At 45.5% G+C, this 21,165-nt stretch overlaps 1 protein-coding gene across 3 annotated transcripts in view; it reads left to right on the top strand.

The window, feature by feature from the left end:
- The window catches only part of stard13b (StAR related lipid transfer domain containing 13b), a 730,982-nt gene that overhangs the window by 638,454 nt on the left and 71,363 nt on the right, over positions 1-21,165 (top strand). For all 3 annotated transcript variants that reach the window (XM_085999342.1, XM_085999344.1, XM_085999343.1), the window contains one exon: positions 20,359-20,440. In XM_085999342.1, the coding sequence (XP_085855468.1) occupies positions 20,359-20,440 (82 nt within the window). The remainder of the gene's footprint in view (positions 1-20,358; positions 20,441-21,165) is intronic.

The following is a 21,165-nucleotide window of genomic DNA, read 5'->3' as shown; positions in this document are numbered from 1 at the left end:
GACCGGGAAATTAATGGTGGGAAATATGGAGATGGCAAAAACACTGAATGAATATTTTACATCAGTCTTTACAGTAGAAGACACTAAGAATATCCCAACACTGGACAAACAGGGGGCTAAAGGGGGGGGAGGAGCTAAACACGATCAAAATCACTAAGGAAGTGGGACTCGGTAAAATAATGGGACTCAAGGCGGATAAATCACCTGGACCTGATGGCTTACATCCTAGGGTCTTGAGGGAAGTGGCAGTAGGGATTGTGGATGCATTGGTAATAATTTTCCAAAACTCCCTGGACTCAGCAAAGGTCCCGGCAGACTGGAAAACTGCTAATGTAACACCCTTATTTAAAAATGGCAGTAGACAGAAGGCTGGAAACTATAGACCGGTTAGCCTAACATCTGTGGTAGGTAAAATTTTGGAGTCCATTATTAAGGAGGCAGTAACAGGACATTTGGATAATCATAATTTAATAGGACAAAGTCAGCATGGTTTTGTGAAGGGGAAGTCATGTTTGACAAATTTGCTGGAGTTCTTTGAGGAAGTAACATATAGGGTGGATAAAGGGGAACCAGTGGACGTAGTGTATTTAGACTTCCAAAAGGCATTTGACAAGGTGCCACACAAAAGATTATTGCTTAAGATAAAAAATCACGGGATTGGGGGTAATACTCTGGCATGGATAGAGGATTGGCTATCTAACAGAAGGCAGAGAGTTGGGATAAATGGTTCATTCTCAGACTGGCAATCAGTGACTAGTGGTGTTCCGCAGGGGTCAGTGCTGGGTCCCCAACTCTTTACAATCTATATTAACGATTTGGAGGAGGGGACCGAGTGTAACATCAAAGTTTGCAGATGATACTAAGATGGGGGGGAAGTAGTGAGTGAGGAGGACATAAAAAACCTTCAAGGGGACATAGACAGGCTAAATAAGTGGGCAGAGATTTGGCAGATGGAATACAATACTGGAAAGTGTGAGGTTATGCACTTTGGCAGGAAAAATTGTAGAGCAAGTTATTATCTTAATGGCAAGAAACTGGAAAGTACTGAAGTACAAAGGGATCTGGGGGTCCTGGTGCACGAAACTCAAAAGGTTAGTATGCAGGTGCAGCAAGTGATTAAGAAGGCCAATGAAATGTTGGCTTTCATTGCTAGGGGGATAGAATATAAAAATAGGGAGGTATTGCTTCAGTTGTACAAGGTATTGGTGAGACCGCACCTGGAATACTGCGTACAATTTTGGTGTCCATACTTAGGAAAGGACATACTTGCTCTCGAGTCAGTACAAAGAAGGTTCACTCGGTTAATCCCGGGGATGAGGGGATGGACATATGAGGAGAGGTTGAGTAGATTGGGACTCTACTCATTGGAGTTCAGAAGAATGAGAGGCGATCTTATTGAAACATATAAGATTGTGAAGGGGTTGGATCGGGTGGATGCGGGGACGATGTTCCCGATGATGGGTGAAACTAGAACTAGGGGGCATAGTCTTAGAATAAGGGGCTGCTCTTTCAAAACTGAGATGAGGAGGAACTACTTCACTCAGAGGGTGGTAGGTCCATGGAATATGCTGCCCCAAAAAGCTGTAGAAGCTACATCATTACATAAATTTAAAACAGAAATAGACAGTTTCCTAGAAGTAAAGGGAATTAAGGGTTACGGGGAGCGGGCAGGAATTTGGACATGAGTCTAGGTTCGGATCGGTCATGGCCCTGTGGGTAGCGGAGCGGGCCCAGGGGCCGTGTAGCCTGATCCTGCTCCTATTTCGTGTGTCTAATTCTGTTAGATTCAGGAGATGGTTCTGTGATAGTGGATTGGCGGTTAGGATCAGATCAGCCATGATCTTATTGAATGGCGGAGCAGGCTCGAGGGGCCGATTGGCCTACTCCTGCTCCTATTTCTTATGTTCTTATGTTTGTGGAACATGCTGTGTGAAAATTGGCTGCCACGTTTCCCTACATTACAAAAGTGACTGTACTTTAAAAGTAATTCATTGGTTGTGAAGAGCTTTGGGATAACCTGAGGTTGTGAAAGGTGCTAAATAAATGCAAGTTCTTTCTTTCGTTCTTTTATTTGTGTAAGTTATTGATTTTGAAAAGTATACAGTGGGTGTGCTTAAGGGAAAATTTTAAAAAAACTGCAAATTCTGGAAATTGGAAACAAAGCAGAGTGCTATAACTGCACAGCAAGTCTGTTAGCAGTTTTAAAGAGAAAAGACAGTTTAACTTTTCAGCTATAGCCTTTCATCACACCAGGGGTTATACCTGAAACGTTAGCCTGCCTTTTCTCTACAGATGCTGGCTGACCTGCTATGTATTCTGATTTTTGTATAAGGGGAGGTGAGTCCGATTTTTCTAGGTGATTGCAGCACAAAGCTGGTCTTGACTGGAATTTTAGGATACCTGCTTTTGGCTGTTACCATGGGGACAGTCTTTTAAGATGGCAATTACTTGCCACAGGATATCATTCTAATTTTCGATGTGATGTGTGCAGTACATAATGAACATGTTTCTTTAATCCCTCTTGCTGTTTTTTGTTAAGTGTTCACCGTGATTCACAAACCTTTTTTAAAAGGAATATATTCTCAGGCTGATTGTTTTCATTGTTTTTACTCTGTGAGAAATGGGTTTAATATTAGACTGTGGCGGTACCACTGGTTGTCCCTTACATTGAGACACATAATGCCCTTTAACTTACCTTACTGTATGTTTAACTTACCTTTTGGGGCCATTGCCCTTTTAACTTAACTGTTGGGACCATTGCCCCTTTAAGACACGCCCTAGCGCGCTGACGTCACGTCACGTACAACGTGATGTGCGTGCGCCGGCACAGCCCGGCCTAGCGTCTTCGGCCTCAACGGCCAGCCGACGGGAGCGACGCGATCTTCCGCTCCCGCGGCAAACACCGGCACAGCCCGGCCTCCCGACTTCGGCCTCAACGGCCAGCGACGCAACGACGCGCATCACGTTGTAGTGTATGTACCTTTAAGAGGAACTATGTTTTTGAGGCCCCTGTGTACTGTGGTACCGGTAGTGACCACTCGGGTATATAAGCCTGTATAGCGTCTTGTGTAGTTAGTTCACCTCCAGACTTTGTTCAGTAAACACTTGTTAAATCAACTCCTGCATTCCGTGTCTCCATTAACACACGGATCTAACAGTGGCGACGAGTTAGAAACAAACTTACCTGCAATTCGGCAGCACCTCAAGGAGATCAATTCCTCAGATGAAGGTCGAAGCCCGAAGCAAGAAAAAAAAAAAAAAAAACTGGTTTCACCAGCTAAACGGGCTGGTGGCAGGTAGTGCACTGATCCTTCCTGGGCTGCGACGGGCTGGGGCTCGATCGGGTGGCTCTGCAGCGGGGCCGGGCAGCGAGTCGGAAAGCAGAAGCAAAGAGAGACAGAGGGTGGAACACTCAGGAGGCGGCTGGTGCTGCAAAGCAGGTCGGCGTTCGGACCGAGCAGAGGGAGGGGAAAGTCCCAGAGGGTCCGCTCCACGACGGGAACGGTTCTCCAAGTAACGGAGAAACTATTTAAAAGATATATATAAAAAAAAATAGAAATACCGCAAAAAGCTGCAGGTCGCAACGGGAACTGCGGAGAACAGCGTCGGCAGCGGCGGGAAAGCGCGGGAGGCGCCATCTTGACTCGGCGGGGAAGAAGGAAAAGCGCGGGAGGCGCCATTTTGGATTTTCAGGATGCCGAAGACTGGCAATATTACTGCTTTCGATAGTGATATAGAGGATTGGACCACATATGTGGAAAGAGTGGAGGTATATTGCAAGGCGAATGAAGTAGCGGATGATAAAAAGGCATCGGTACTTCTAAATCTGATGGGCGCAAGGACATACGGGCTGTTACGAAACTTGATCACTCCAGCCAAACCGATGGACAAGAATTTTAAGGAGATTGTTGATACCTTACAGGAGCACTTAAACCCAACACCGCTGCTGATAGCGGAACGATTCAAACTCTTCAGGAGGAATCAGCACAAGAATGAAAGTAACGCTGATTACCTCACCGAATTACGAAAACTGTCAAGGCACTGCCAATTCGGGGCAGGACTGGCAGATTCTCTACGAGACAAATTTATCTGCGGTCTCCTAAGCGAAGGAACACAGAAAAGACTACTTTCTGAGAAAGATTTGACACTGGACAAGGCTTTCAGTGTGGCTGTATCATACGAAGCAGCAGCAAGAGGAGCTGCAGAGATACAGCAAAAGCCACAGGACTTCGGCACCCATGAAATGACACGGGGTTTCGAGAGATGTTATAGCTGAGGCAGATCCACCCATGACCACAAGGACTGCTAGTTCAAGGACAAAGCATGCAGGCAATGCAGAAAGATGGGACAAATTGACGTGTATGCAGATCTGGAAAAAAATCCGCTGACAGTAAAAAGGTCAATAAGGAAAAGTACAGAAAGGTACAAATGATGATGGACAGTAGCTCCGAAGACCAGAAGAGCGATAGCGACTCCGGAAACAAGAGACTAAGCTGTCTCAAATTACATAATGTAATTGCCAAAGAAGATTACCAGACCATTTGGGTTACCCTCACGATAGCGGGGTCCCCAGTCAAAATGGAGCTAGATACAGGATCAGCTCTGACCGTCATAAATCGACGGGATTACGAGCGGCTATTTCCGCATATACCTTTGAAAGACACATCCATTATCTTGAAGACATATACGGGGCAGAAAGTATACCCCAGAGGGAAAATAAGGGTGCCTGTTGTATACAACGGCAAGGAAATACAGAAGTTGTATTTATACGTTCTGCAAGATGGTGGTCCACCGTTGTTGGGATGTGAATGGATCAGAAAGATACGTTTAGACTGGCACTCCATTCAGGCACTGACGGTGACCAGTAAGAAAAAAAATGATGATGACGTCATACCTGGACAATTAAAAGAAATCTTGGCTAATGCCAAAGAAGTGTTTCAACAGGAACTAGGAACCCTGAAAGGCGCCACCGCCTCAATAAAAGTGGAAGATGCGGCTATTCCCAAGTTTTTAAAGCAAGGCCGGTGCCATACGCAATTCGTCCAGCCGTCGAGGCAGAGCTGGAGAGTTTGGAAAAAGTAGGCGTGTTATCCAAGGTAGATTGGAGCGAATGGGCAACACCCATCGTCCCAGTCATGAAGAAAACGTTGAATAATGATAAATCTGAAGAACAGAGAAAAATTTGCATCTGTGGGGACTTCAAGGTGACTGTAAACCCGGTTCTTCACACGGTACAGTATCCTCTTCCAAGGATAGAAGATATTTTCACCTCACTATCCGGAGGGAAACCTTTCACCAAAATTGACTTAGCACAGGCATATCTACAGATGGAGGTTGAGGAGGCCTCTAAAAAGTATCTCACGATAAATACACACAAAGGCCTGTACCAGTACAATCGACTGGTTTTCGGAGTGGCATCAGCTCCGGCTATCTGGCAAAGAGCTATGGAGCAAGTCCTGCAAGGGATTCCGGGGACTCAATGCTACCCAGATGACATCCTTGTAACAGGAGAAAACGACAACGAGCACCTTGCCAACTTGGAGCAGGTGCTTACGAGGCTGAGAGAACGGGGCCTACGAGCAAATTGCTCCAAGTGCGAATATTTCCAGAAACAAATATCATATTGTGGCCATGTCATTAACGAAGAAGGGTTGCATAAGTCACCTGAAAATTGAAGCGGTCGTAAAAGCCCCCGCGCCTGAAAATGTCTCACAATTAAGGTCGTTCCTGGGATTAATAAATTACTTTCATAAAATTTTACCGAACTTGTCAACGGTTCTGCACCCTCTTAACGCACTGCTACAAACGGGAGTAATTTGGAAATGGAGCGAAGACTGTAAACGTGCCTTCCATAAATGCAAAGGCTTGATCACGTCCAGGGAAGTGTTGGCTCATTACAACCCATCACTGCCAATCAGACTGGCGTGCGATGCATCCCCTTACGGCGTGGGAGCGGTATTATCGCATAGATTCCCTGATGGCTCGGAGCGGCCGATAGCTTTTGCGTCACACTCATTGAACTCAGCTGAGTGTAACTATGCCAAGATCGACAGGGAGGCACTCAGCCTGGTGTGGGGGGTGAAGAAATTCAACCATTACCTACACGGACAAAAATTTACCTTGTTGACTGACCATCAACCCCTCGTCTCCATATTCAACCCTAAAAAGGGCGTTCCCATTATGACAGCGCAAAGGCTACAGAGGTGGTCCCTTTTCCTAGGGGCGCACCAATATGACATAGAATACAAAGGAACAAAACAGCATGGGAATGCTGACGGTTTATCGCGCCTACCGTTGCCAACGGTAGAAGAGGTGCCTACAGTGGACCCAGTGGAGATGTTCCACTCGACCATAGTGGAATGTCTACCGGTGACAAATTCTACCATTGAAAAGGAAACGAGAAATGACCCGACTCTCTCACGAGTCTACGATTTAACGGTGAAGGGATGGCCAGCACATGGCGAACCACTGTTGCCAGCATTCTCGCAAAGAAGAGAACAGCTGTCAGTGTGCCGAGGAACCTTGATGTGTGGATCCAGAGTGGTGATTCCACCCAAACTCCAGGATAAAGTGCTAAAGGAGCTTCACGAGGGGCATCTGGGTGGAGTGAAAATGAAGAACTTAGCCAGAGCGTTTGTGTGGTGGCTAGGTATCGATGGAGACATCGAAGAAATGACCAAGAGCTGTCTAGGATGCCAGAAGGTCCAAAACGCCCCACCACAAGCCCCTCTACATCCATGGGAGTGGCCCTCATCTCCATGGCAAAGGGTACATATCGATTTTGCTGGTCCATTTATGGACTCAATGTTCTTAATCGCGGTGGATGCACATTCCAAGTGGCCGGAGGTAATAAAGATGTCCTCCACCACCACGGAAAAAACCATCACAGTATTAAGGACCATATTCGCCAGGAATGGGCTGCCTGAACAGATCTGTTCTGATAATGGACCGCAATTTATATCTGAAGAATTCAGGAAGTTCTTAAAAAACAATGGGGTTAAGCACTACACGTCCGCCCCATACCATCCCGCCACCAATGGATTAGCTGAAAGGTTTGTCCAGACCTTCAAGAAGGCCATAAAGGCCATGGGTAATGAAGACATAAATCTACAACAAAAGGTAGATAACTTCTTGTTTGCGTACAGGAATGCAACACATGTGTTTACAAACCAAACCCCCGCCATGATGTTTTTCAATAGAAGATTAAGATGCCGGCTGGATTTGGTCAAGCCAAACGTCAGAAGGGACGTAGAGAACCGGCAATTTCAAAGCATGAATGAAAGGCCAACTAGAACCTTCCAGATAGGTCAACCAGTTTTGGCCCGGGACTACCGTACCGAGAAATGGCAGCCTGGAACTATTTGCACACGACTAGGACCGCTGATGTATACCGTGGACATTGGAGAAAGCATAATAAGGAGCCATGCTGACCAGATCATAGTCATCCGAAAAAGGACAACCTACACCACAACTCTATACGCCTAGTGATGAAGCAGAGATACCCGTAGTATCTACCTCCGATCCGGTGATACTGGAACCAGATGAACCCGACACTGGCATTGAAGCCGAATCGACCTTGCGAAAAGAACCTACTATACCACCAAAACCTACTACACCACCGAGGCGTTATCCGGACCGAGTCAGGAAGCCTCCAGAGAGACTGAATTTGTAATTGATTAACTTCAGCAAATGTGTAGATTATTGTTCTTGTAAAAATGTTATTTAATGATTACTTAAAATGTTATGTACTATTTATCTAAAAAGGGAGGAATTGTAGTGTATGTACCTTTAAGAGGAACTATGTTTTTGAGGCCCCTGTGTACTGTGGTACCGGTAGTGACCACTCGGGTATATAAGCCTGTATAGCATCTTGTGTAGTTAGTTCACCTCCAGACTTTGTTCAGTAAACACTTGTTAAATCAACTCCTGCATTCCGTGTCTCCATTAACACACGGATCTAACACACGTGACGCTCTGAGCGCGGGAAACGCGAGCAACGTGATGACGTCACAACACAAACGCAATGACGTCATCACGCTCCCCACAGGACTGCGAACTCAGTCCTCGTGGATTCCCCGCTGGGACAAGACCTACACCACGGTGCTCCTACAGTCAGCCATCTTACCTGATGTAATTAGTCTGTTCCTGTAAATAAACAACTTATTTATAGTTCGTCGAAGTCAAACTCTCTTATTTAGTGGCGATCTACATGAACCGCTACAAGACTACTCCTATTTTTGTTCTTGTGGCCTTTATTTATCTGATGACTGCCAAAACTAAATTGCTGAACCCCCTGAATGTAGAGTTTGCAGTAATAGCCTACAAATGTAACTGATGTAAGCTGCTGTACAACACCATGAATTTCCTTAACTACGCCCACTGTATACGCTGTAAAATCAATACATCATGCAAATGTATAGTTTTACATTCCACTCAGCATCTTGGGCTGTGGGAGATATCAAAATGCTTTACTATGGAGCCAATTTAAGATTTAAGCCAATTTGAGATTCTTTGCGATCATCTCTGGTACAGATACTTCCCAGTCATGAAGTATATCCTTCAAAACCCTGAGATTCAGAATAACTAGACTAAAGATTATAGCAGACTTCTATATTTGAAAGAGATTGTATTCCTTAACTAGAAAAATACAAGTTGGCTATATTTTCTATTTTGATGAGCATTAAAGTACTTAAAAAATATAAAATATATCTATATTTCTGGGCCTTGCTGTTGTAGTTAGTGAACACTGTCCTACAGGACATGGAATGAACTCCAACTAGTCTGATTAGACTGTTCATAGACTACAGCTCAGCATTCAACACTATCGTCCCCAACAAGCTGGCCACCAAACTCCAAACTCTTGGCCTGAACACTTCCCTCTGCAACTGGACCCTGGACTTCCTAACAAACAGACCCCAGTCTGTCAAATTAGGTAACCACACCTCACCCCCCCTGACCCTGAACACGGGGGCCCCACAAGGATGTGTGCTGAGCCCCCTCCTCCACTCCCTCTTCACCCACGACTGTGTGGCTGTTAATGGTTCCAACACTATCATCAAGTTTGCGGATGACACCACGGTAGTAGGCCAGATCACCAACAACGATGAGTCAGCCTACAGGGAGGAGGTCCAGCATCTCGTGAAGTGGTGCGCCGAGAACAACCTGGCCCTTAACACCAAGAAAACCAAAGAAATCATTGTGGACTTCAGGAAGTCCAAAGGCGGAAGTCACACCCCCATCCACATCAATGGGGCTGTGGTGGAAAGGGTGGACAGCTTTAAGTTCCTCGGAGTCCACATCACGGAAGACCTCTCCTGGTCCCTCAACACCTCCTCTCTGGTGAAGAAGGCCCAGCAGCGCCTATATTTCCTAAGGAGGCTGAAGGGATGTAACCTGTCACCCCTGATCCTCTCTAACTTTTACCACTGCACTATAGAGAGCATCCTGACAAACTGTATCACAGTATGGTATGGCAGCTGTAGCTACTATGATCGGAAAGCCCTGCAGCAGGTAGTCAAAACTGCCCAACGCATTACCGGCACCCGGCTACCGACCATAGAGCACATATACCAGAAACGCTGTCTACGGAGGTCACGGTCCATCATCAAAGACCCTACCCACCCCAGCCACAGTCTGTTTGCCCTCCTGCCATCTGGGAGACGCTACAGATGCATTCGCACCCGTACGACCAGATTTAGGAACAGCTTCTTTCCCAGGGCTGTCATCCTACTGAACTCCACAAATAAACTCTAAAGCCTGCACATCTGCCAATGCACTTTATTATGGTTATATTTATGTTAATATACTACAAGCCAAATGTATGTTGAATGTTTAAATGTCTTAATCCAAATGTACACTCTCTGGAGCCGCAAGCCTACATTTCGTTGTACTGCACTTGTGCACTAACAATGACAATAAAAGTTGAGTTGATTTGATTTGATTTGATTTGATTAGCCCGTAATCAGAGGGAAGATGAAACAAGTTCTCATAGATACTGTTATTGTAGTGTATGTACCTTTTAAGACAGAACTACTTTTACAGCTCCTGTATACTGTAGTACCGGCAGTAACCACACCTGTATATAAGCCTTGCGCATACCTCTGTACCCCCAGTCTTGAGACTACCCTCCACCAGTAAATACCTGTTGATTGTTAAGTTACAGCATCCGTGTGGTTATTGAAAAACCTCATACTCTCAGAATCACGGATCTAACAGTGGCGACGAGTGTCAATTCGAATCTACCCGCAACTCTGCATTTTCCTTCGAGGATTCGCTCCGGGAGGGCGGTGGAAGAAAGCCGAGGCCAGAAACACGGGCGTCGACCACGAGCAACCGCCCAGTCGCCCGGCAGAGAGTGAACATTGCAGGGGAGTCTGTGGAGGGCCGGGCTTGGTTCCCCAGCCACGACGATCAGCAACAGACTGACGACAGGTACAGCGGCGGCTGGAGCCGACCGACGGCAGAGAAAAAGCCGAGCAGCGTCGACGGGGTAAGATAGAGGGTGAAGCGCACAGGGCGCAGCCAGGGGTTGAAAACCGAGCGGCGTCGAGAAAAAAAAAAAAAACGGAGAGAGAGGGTAAAGTAACAGCCGGGTTCAGGACCGAGCAGCGGAAACGGGAAAGGCACACAAAAAAAAAGAATGCGCAGAGCACAGCCAGGGCTCAAGGGCTGAACAGTGTCCGCGGGGAGAAGAAGGGAGAGCGCGGGAGACGCCATTGAGCCGCGGAGAAGAAGGAAGAGCGTGGGAGATGCCATTTTTAGAAGCCGCAGCGGAGAAGGGCGAGCGCGGGAAGGAAGGAAAGCGCGGGAGACGCCATTTTGTGCCAGCGGATAAGAAGGGGAAGCGCGGGAGACGCCATTTTTGACAGTTAAATCACACCCAAGCATGCCGAAGAGTGGCAGTATCTCTACGTTCGACAATGAAGTCGAAGATTGGGCGACATATGTGGAACGTATTGAGGTGTACTGCAGGGCGAATGAAGTGCCAGATGCTAGGAAAGCACTGGTTTTGTTAAATTCCATGGGTGCAAAAACTTATCCCCAGAGAAGCCGGTGAACAAGAATTTCGAAAGCATAGTAGAAATCCTACAGGACCACTTAAACCCCACACCGCTGCTGATAGCAGAACGATTTAAGTTCCATAAAAGGAACCAACACAAAGACGAAAGCAATGCTGAGTACCTAACGGAACTGCGCAAGCTATCGAAACACTGCCAGTTTGGAGCGGGACTAGCAGATACGTTAAGGGACAAGTTTCTTTGTGGGCTGCAAAGTGAAGGAACCCAGAAACGGCTTCTGTCAGAAAAGGATCTTACACTGGACAAGGCTTTCAGTATGGCAGTATCACATGAAGCAGCCGCAAGGGGCGCTGCAGAGATACAACGGAGACCGCAAGAATATGGCACCAATGAAATGTCCTATGGAACAGGGAAGTGCTATCGCTGCGGCAGAACAACACATGACCAGAAGGATTGTTGGTTCAAGGACCAAGTGTGCAGACAGTGTGGAAAAGCAGGACACATAGCAAGAGTCTGCAGGTCTGGGAAGAAAACCAACAGTAAGAAATCTCCACAGGAGAAGTAGAAAAAGGTACACAAGGTGATGGACAGTAGTTCAGACGAACAGAAAAGTGACAGACTCCGGAAGCAAGGAGCTGGGTTGTCTGAAACTACATAAGGTAACCAAAATGGAGGATCACCAGACTATCTGGGTTACACTCAAGATAGACGGAGTCCAAGTGAAAATGGAATTGAACACAGGATCAGCCCTAACAGTCATAAACCAAAGGGACTACAAGCGGCTATTTTCACATATACCCTTGAAAGCTACAGAGATTGTCTTGAAGATGTACACGGGGCAAAAAGTCTACCCCAAAGGAAAAATAAGGGTGAAAGTGATCTACAAAGGCCAGGAAATACCTAAAATGGATATATATGTATTGCCAGATTGGGGGCCCACCACTGCTAGGACGTGAATGGATCCGGAAGATACAATTAGATTGGCATTCCATACAGGCACTGAAGGTTGAGGCCAAAAAGGATGACGACGTCACACCTGGACGACTGTCAAAAATGCTAACTGACGCAAAAGAAGTGTTCCAGGAGGGACTAGGAACACTAAAAGGCATAACAGCAACGATTAAAATCGAGGAAAATGCAAGCCCAAAGTTTCTGAAGGCCAGACCAGTGCCTTATGTGATCAGACCAGCTGTTGAAGCAGAGCTGGAAGGGTTGGAACGTTCAGGAGTACTGTCCAAAGTGGACTGGAGCGAGTGGGCTACACCCATCGTTCCTGTAATGAAGAGGTCGTTGAGTAATACGCCTGGGGAACCAAAGAAGGTCCGCATCTGTGGGGATTTTAAGGTGACAGTGAACCCAGTCCTTCACACGGTACAATATCTGCTTCCACGAATTGAGGATATTTTCGCCTCGCTATCTGGAGGTAAACGCTTCACCAAAATTGATCTAGCCCAGGCGTACTTGCAAATGGAGGTAGAAGCAGCTTCGGAACAATACCTTACGATTAACACTCATAAAGGTCTCTATCAATACAACCGGCTGGTGTTCGGGGTAGCATCGGCTCCGGCTATTTGGCAAAGGGCAATGGATCAAGTCCTGCAAGGGATTCCAGGGACCCATTGTTATTTGGACGATATCCTGGTCACGGGCGAAAATGACAGTGATCACCTCGCCAACTTGGAGAAGGTGCTCACCAGATTAAAGGAGTATGGGCTACGAGCTAATCGCCACAAGTGCGAGTTTTTCCAGAAACAGATCTCGTATTGTGGCCACGTCATCGATGAAGAGGGGTTACATAAGTCCCCTGAAAAGATTGAGGCAGTAGTCAAGGCTCCAGCACCGGAAAATGTGTCACAACTGAGGTCATTCCTCGGGCTGGTAAACTACTACCACAAGTTCTTACCAAATTTGTCCACGGTATTACATCCACTGAACACCGTACTGCAAACGAGGTTACCATGGAAGTGGAATGGCGAACGTAGACGAGCTTTCCAGAAGTGTAAAGAATTGATCACATCAAAAGAGGTGTTGTCCCATTTCAACCCAGCACTACCAATTCGTTTGGCATGTGATGCATCACCCTATGGTATTGGAGCGGTGCTGTCGCACAAATTCCCAGACGGGTTGGAGAGGCCAGTAGCCTTTGCGTCTCGGTCACTAACCTCAGCCGAGCGCAACTATGCCCAGATTGACAGGGAGGCCCTCAGCCTAGCATGGGGAGTAAAAAAATTCAACCACTATCTGCATGGGCAGAAGTTCACCTTGCTGACTGACCACCAACCACTTGTCTCCATCTTTAATCCTAAGAAGGGCGTTCCAGTGATGACTGCACAACGGTTACAAAGATGGTCCCTGTTTCTAGGGGCGAATCAATATGAAATAGAATATAAAGGCACGAAACAGCATGGAAACGCTGATGGGCTATCGCGCCTGCCACTGCTTACTGTGGAGGAAGCACCAGCAGTGGACCCTATCGAGATATTTTATTTGTCAATAATTGAACAATTGCCAGTAACGAACGCGGATACAGAGAAGGAGACCCGCAATGATCCAACGCTGTCTCGGGTATATGATTTGACGGTGAGGGGATGGCCAACACATGGCGACTCACTGTTGCCAGCATTCTCATCCAGAAGAGAACAGCTGTCAGTATGCCAGGGGACAGTGATGTGTGGATCCAGAGTGGTGATTCCACCCCAGTTAAGGGAGAGAGTGCTAAATGAGCTACATGAAGGTCATCTGGGGGGAGTGAAAATGAAAAGCCTTGCTAGGGCTTATGTGTGGTGGCCGGGAATCGATCAACAAATCGAAGACCTAACCAAGAGCTGCTCAGGATGCCAGAAGGTCCAAAATGCACCACCACATGCCCCTCTACACCCATGGGAGTGGCCCTCCTCTCCATGGCAACGGGTGCATATCGATTTCGCTGGTCCATTCATGGACTCAATGTTCTTAATAGCAGTGGATGCTCATTCAAAGTGGCCTGAGGTGATAAAAATGTCCTCAACCACTACAGAGAAAACGATTGCACTCCTACGGACCATATTTGCCAGAAACGGCTTGCCAGAGCAGATTTGCTCTGATAATGGACCACAGTCTGTGTCCGAAGAGTTTTGAAAATTTATGAGAAGGAATGGGGTAAGGCATTACACATCCGCCCCGTATCATCCAGCCACAAATGAATTGGCTGAGAGGTTCGTACAAACCTTTAAGAAGGCAATAAAGGCCATGTGCGACGATGAAATTCCACTACAGCATAAGGTGGACAATTTCTTAGCCTACCAAAACGCGACACATGCAGTTACCAACCAGACCCCGGCCATGATGTTCTTTAACCGAAGGTTGAGATCTCGTCTGGACTTGCTCAGACCAATTGTGCGAAGAAATGTTGAGGATAAACAATTCCAGCACCTCAATGAGAAGCCGACAAGGAGCTTCAATGTAGGACAACCAGTCTTGGCCCGTGACTACCGAACAGAGAAATGGCAACCCGGAACGATATGCAGAAGGCAGGGGCCATTAATGTACACAGTGGATGTCGGGGAGAACATTGTGAGACGCCACGTCGATCAGATCTTAGCGTCACAGGAACGAGTCAACCCCATGTCTCGAGTACCTGGGGATGAACCCGACATACCGGTAGCATCTACCTCAGAACCAGTAGCAGTGGAAACCGATGAACTACCCGATGAAAAGGGGCCAGAATCGCCTCCGCACCAAGAACAAGAATCTCAGGAAAGGCGCTATCCCGAAAGGATCAGGAAGCTGCCCCAAAGACGGAATCTATAAATGGACTATTGTTGTTTAATGTACATGTTAAAGTGTTAATTGTTATTTGAATATTAGGGGTACTACTAATCTAAAATGGGAGGAATTGTAGTGTATGTGCCTTTAAGACAGAACTACTTTTACAGCTCCTGTATACTGTAGTACCGGCAGTAACCACACCTGTATATAAGCCTTGCGCATGCCTCTGTACCCCCAGTCTTGAGACTACCCTCCACCAGTAAATACCTGTTGATTGTTAAGTTACAGCATCCGTGTGGTTATTGAAAAACCTCATACTCTCAGAATCACGGATCTAACAGTTATAATCAAGGCAAAACACTACAGATGCTGGGAATCTGAAACAAAAACCAAAATGTTGAACGCTCAGCGGGTCCGGCACCATTGGTGGAAGAATGACCAAAAGTTAACATTTCAGGACTTGTACACCTTTGCCAGAACTGGGAGATGTTACAGATGAACAGCTTGTAAGGAGGAACAGAGCAAGAGAAGGGGTGGGAGAAAAATTGCCATATGCACAAGAAAAGAGAGAGAATCATCTGGAAAGTGGTTAGGTGGAAAACTGGCAAAGTGGGACAGGTTCCAGTGGGGGACCCCCGTCCCAAGCACCAACCTATTCCCTCCCTCGTCACCAGAAGCACTGGTACACCCAGTACCAACATCTGCTGTGAGAGAGAAAATGGGAGCTGTGGTTAAGGTCAAAGACAGTTTTTTTTTCATGCTACCCTCCCCCACTCAGCTATTTTACTTTAACTATTCACACATCCTCTGGGTATCATATATATCTCTTATTTCTCTCATCGTGTTTCCATTTACCTTGCATTATTATCACTTCTGTCATTTAATCATCTCCTCCTGTTCTCCACCTAATCACTTTTAAACTCGTGCTGTTTGCTTTCGGATTCCATGAGTCACGTCCCAGTGTTTACACTGTGAAATCTGATTTCTATTCTGACCATGTCTTGCGGGTCAACAAGACTGCTGGCAGGATAAATGCCTGGAGCCGGCTCACCGATCCCAAGGCCAATATAAAAGCAGCAGATCTGTCGATGCACAGTACAACTGGCCCAGCAATTCGCAGCTCCTAATTAGATCATTATACGTTAATGAACCGCCAATTGAGCTGTCGAAATTGCATCCATAATAATAGACCAAAAATACTGTACACTTGTCTATATCTTTACAGAGCACAGTTAAATTACATTTTACTCATTTTGTTTATATGAATGCATTGTCATTGTTAAAAACTTAGCCAACAAAAGAGAAATGGATAGTCCAGCCTCTCTTACATGGACTAGTTTTTGTACTGTTATAATTGTCAACATTTGGATTTAGGTACCAGCAGCTGCCCACAACAATGAAAATTTAGAATAGTTGTCCAGAACAAGTCACAGAGGGATTTCTTTTGTTGATAAATCTCAGACTTTGATTATTTGTGTTTGCCTGATTCCAGAAATCCTGCCAGGTTCTCCTTGCCATAAAGGTTTATGATCTTATGATCAGTTTAATGACTGGACTTCATTATCGGCATCATGCACACAGACTGCACCATTATTTGTCAATAAAGTTTTTTAACAAGTAGTTTATTAACTACCTTTCAGATTTAAATCATCTCCATCTATAATATGAACACTAGTGCTATATTCAGAGCTAAGCGATCCCACAATCAACAGATCAGAGCAAAGCTCTGCAGTCCTGCCACATCCAGCCGTGAATGGTGGTGAACCATTAAACAACTAACAGGAGGAGGAGGCTCCATGAATATCCCCATCCTCAATGATGGTGGAGCCCAGCACGTGAGTGCAAAAGACAAGGTTGAAGCGTTTGCAACCATCTTCAACCAGAAGTGCCGAGTGGATGACCCACATCGGCCTCCTCCTGAGGTCCCACCGTCACAGACACCAGTCTTCAGCCAATTCGATTCACTCAATGTGATATCAAGAAACGGATACAGCAAAGGCTGTGGGCCCCGACAACATCGCGGCTGTCGTGCTGAAGACTTGTGCTCCAGAACTAGCCGCGCCTCTAGCCAAGCTGCTCCAGTACAGCTATAACACTGGCATCTATCCGACTATGTGGAAAACTGCCCAGGTATGTTTTGTCCACAAAAAGCAGGACAAATCCAATCCGGCCAATTACCGCCACATCAGTCTACTTTCAATCATCAGCAAAGCGATGGAAGGTGTCGTCGACAGTGCTATCAAGCAGCACTTACCAATAACCTGCTCACTGATGCCCAGTTTGGGTTCTGCCAGACTTCATTACAGCCTTGGTCCAAACATGGACAAAAGAGCTGAATTCCAGAGGTGAGGTGAGAGTGACTGCCCTGGACATCAAGGCAGCATTTGACCGAGTGTGGCATCAAGGAGACCTAGTAAAATTGAAATCAATGGCAATCTGGAGGAAAACTCTCCACTGGCTGGAGTCATACCTAGCACAAAGGAAGATGGTTGTGGTGGTTGGAGGTCGATCATCTCAGCCCCAGGACATCGCTGCAGGAGTTCCTCAAGGCAGTGTCCTAGGCCCAACCATCTTCAGCTGCTTCATCAATGACCTTCCCTCCATCATAAGGTCAGAAGTGGGGATGTTCGCTGATGACTGCACAGTGTTCAGTGCCATTCGCAACTCCTCAGATAATGAAGCAGTCCATGCCTGCATGCCGCAAGACCTGGACAACGTTCAGGCTTGGGCTGATGTGTGGCGTGAATGTTACCTGCCACTTAAGTGCCAGGCAATGACTATCTCCAAAAAGCGAGCGTCTAACCACTGCCCCTTGATATTCAATGGCATCACCATCCTGGGGGATCACCATTGACCAGAAACTTAATTGGACCAGCCACATAAATACTGTGGCAATAAGAGCAGGTCAGAGGCTGGGTATTCTGCAGCTAGTGTCTCACCTCCTGACTCCCCAAAGCCTTTCCACCATCTACAAGGCACAAATCAGGAGTGTGATAGAATACTTGCCTGGATGAGTGCAGCTCCAACAACACTCAAGAAGCTTGACACCATCCAGGACAAAGCAACCCACTTGATTGGCACCCCATCCACCACCTTAAATGTTCACTCGCTCCAACACTGGCACACCGTGGCTGCAGTGTGTACTATCTACAAGATGCACTGCAGCAACTCACCAAAGCTTCTTCGGCAGCATCTCCCAAACCTCAACCAACTAGAAGGACAAGGGCAGCAGGCGCATGGGAACACCACCACCTCCAAGTTCCCCTCCAAGTCACACACCATCCTGACTTGGAAGTATATCACCGTTCCTTCATCGTCGCTGGGTCAAAATCCTGGAACTCCCTCCCTAACAGCACTGTGGGAGTACCTTCACCACATGGACTGCAGTGGTTCAAGAAAGTGGCACACCACCACCTTCTCTAGGGCAGCTAGGGATGGGCAATAAATACTGGCCTTGCCAGCAACGCCCACATCCCATGAACGAATAAAAAAAAAACTAGTTAGGCCACAGCTAGAGTACTGAGTACAGTTCTGGTCACCACATTACAGGAAGGATGTGATTGCACTCGAGAGGGTGCAGAGGAGATTTGAGGATGTTGCCAGGACTGGAGAATTTTAGCTATGAGGAAAGATTGGATAGGCTGGGGTTGTTTTATTTGGAACGGAGGAGGCTGAGGGGAGATTCAGGTGTATACAATTGTGAGGAGCCTAGATAGAGTGGATAGGAAGGACCTATTTCCCTTAGCAGAGGTCAATAACCAGGGGCACAGATTTGAAGTAATTGGTAGAAGGATTAGAGGGAAGTTGAGAATGTTTTTCATCCAGAGTGTGGTGGGGGTCTGGAACTCACTGCCTGAAAGGGTGGTAGAGGTAGAAATCCTCATTGCATTTAAAAAGTACTTGGATATGCACTTGAAGTGCCGTAACCTACAAGGCTTTGGACCAAGAGCTGGAAAGTGGAATTAGGCTGGATAGCTCTTTGTCGGCCGGCACAGACACGATGGGCCGAATGGGCTCCTCCTTTGCCATGAATTTCTATGATTCTATGATCTCCTGAATGTCTGTGAAGCAAAATAGAGGAAAAATAAACACATTGCGAAACATTTTAATGATCTGTAAACTTACCTGAGTTCTATAGTCTTGAAGCAGATTTTTTTTTAACTTCTGTAAATTGTTGAAGTTGTTCACCTACTTGTTCTACACCATACTCCACTTGCAGGAACAGTCCAGCCAGGTGATATATTCCTGGACATCATTAGTCCCACTCCTTACTCTAGCTACTGGGAGGTAAACTTGAGTGACACGGTAAAGGACTCATCCGTGGGCAGTTTTGTCCCCTTCCCACCCCCTAGATTACCTGGTTGAGACTTAATGAGCTTCCTTGTAATGGAATGTGCACGTCAGTCAAAGTTTAGGCCTGCTAGATTGGAGTTCAGTGCTCCAATATCACTTACTGTTGGCCTACCAACTTACTTCAGTGTATGTTCTGCATGAACACCCTGAAGCTGTATTGTTAAAAAGGATGTTGTCTATGAAGCAAAAATGCATGCTTATATGTATTGTCAGACTGTCCTGGCTGATTGAGGAAGGATTGAATGCCTGAAAATGGAGACCATCAATCTACTTTCCTTTCTTTAATTTAGCAGCATAATATACATACAAGTCAATTTTCCTTCTGCAGTCCCACCTTAAAGATTTAAAATGTTAATTTCCTGTGTGCAGTGCACTTTATTCTTGTTTACCAAACGCGGAGTTGTTTATCCAACACCAGTGGCTTGTCTTTTGAAACCGTATTCTGTTCTACATTATCTTGAGTTGATCGTTTTACTGAGTAACTGAAATCTGTGACAGTGTAGCATGTTAAAGGAAATATTATTGAGAAATGTAAACAAAAAAGGAATTTTAGCACTGTTTTTGTAGCGATCTCCCACTTGTTTATAATGTGTCAGAGGAAAATTCTGCAGCTAAGTACAAGACACTCCTTCAATTATCTCTGAACGTGAGAGCTTCAGCTACAAGATGATGGGAAAATTTTGACTCATCTTTTAAATAAACTGAAAATTTCCTCCAGTCTCTGATTTCACGGTCTCATTGATTGCAAACAGATAAGGCCAGATATAGAATTCCTCTTTTGACGTGAGCTTCTTGTACTCTCACAGATCAAGTTTTGGACCAAGTTATATTTTTATATCTCCTCTGCCTGCCAATAGAACAAGGCTCTGAAAATGATGTTGGCTACCCAGTGCGATATTCTCTAACTTTCCCATTGGAAACATTGTAAAATGACATTCAAGCTTGTATTTAAGTGTCTTTTCAAGTGAATGTTGCATAAAGCTCATGCTGAGCTGATGGAGGTCTGAAAAAGAAACATATAAAATGCTAGAAATGAACAACAGGTTTGAAAATAAAAGGACAGGTTACTATTTTGGTGTGAACTTGTCAAATGCTGATGGACCTGCTGGGTATTTCTGATATTTTCTGTTTTTATTTTCTGTAAACAGCATGCTGTTTATTAACTTGAAGAAAGCTTTGTTTGACTCATGTATCACAACACACTACCAATATATAATTAAGATATTTTGGTCTGTTGCAGATTCCCAATTCCCAATTGACATTGCGTCTGTGAAGAAAGATCATGATTTTCTTGACAAAGATTTCATAGAACCACTTTGTAGGTAAGAAATGAAAACAAATATTCATTTTAACTGTAACTGAAATATGATATTGTGTTTCTCAATTTGAATAAAATGACCATTCTGCACTCACCATGTCAGATACTATTATTATGCCAATGTGCACAATAAACTTCAAGCAGTTTCTGAAGAACTAGCCATGTAGAAATCAGTTATCCATGAATTCATATTGTGGACATGTTATGTCAGCATATGATTGATATTCCCTTTGAATATGGAACATCCTTTGTTCGTGGCATCATACCAGTATGTTTTCTGTGACTATATTTCCATAAAAACTTCAATATTATACATGTCTAATTCTGAAACAATTGAAATATTTATGAAATAAAAGACATATTTCACTTCTTCCTGCCCCTATCAAAACCATCCCTATCAAAACCATAAAGATGTCTTGCTTGGCCTAGTTGTGGAAAATGATAATGGACCTCAAGAGATGAATATGTGACTGAAACACTGCCTTGGTTGTTTTTAAAGGCCAGAGTGCTGCAAAAAGACAGCATTTTTATAACCGCGATATTGATGATGATGCCTTTGTCACTAGAAGTGATTTATGTTCAGCATTAATAAGAGCTCATACTGCATTAGTTGAGACATAATTGCAAACAAAGCAACGGTGTGAGTGAATGCAAGTTCAAATCCCAGCAATGATTCTGGGGCACTGGCTGCGAACCTCAGAAGGCAAACATGTTTAATGGGTTGAGTAG

Source organism: Somniosus microcephalus, chromosome 10 (genome assembly GCF_052327205.1).
Source record: "Somniosus microcephalus isolate GS21.2 chromosome 10, FLI_Smic_1.0, whole genome shotgun sequence".
NCBI lineage: Eukaryota > Metazoa > Chordata > Chondrichthyes > Squaliformes > Somniosidae > Somniosus > Somniosus microcephalus.
This window is presented reverse-complemented; position numbering and strand designations above follow the sequence as displayed.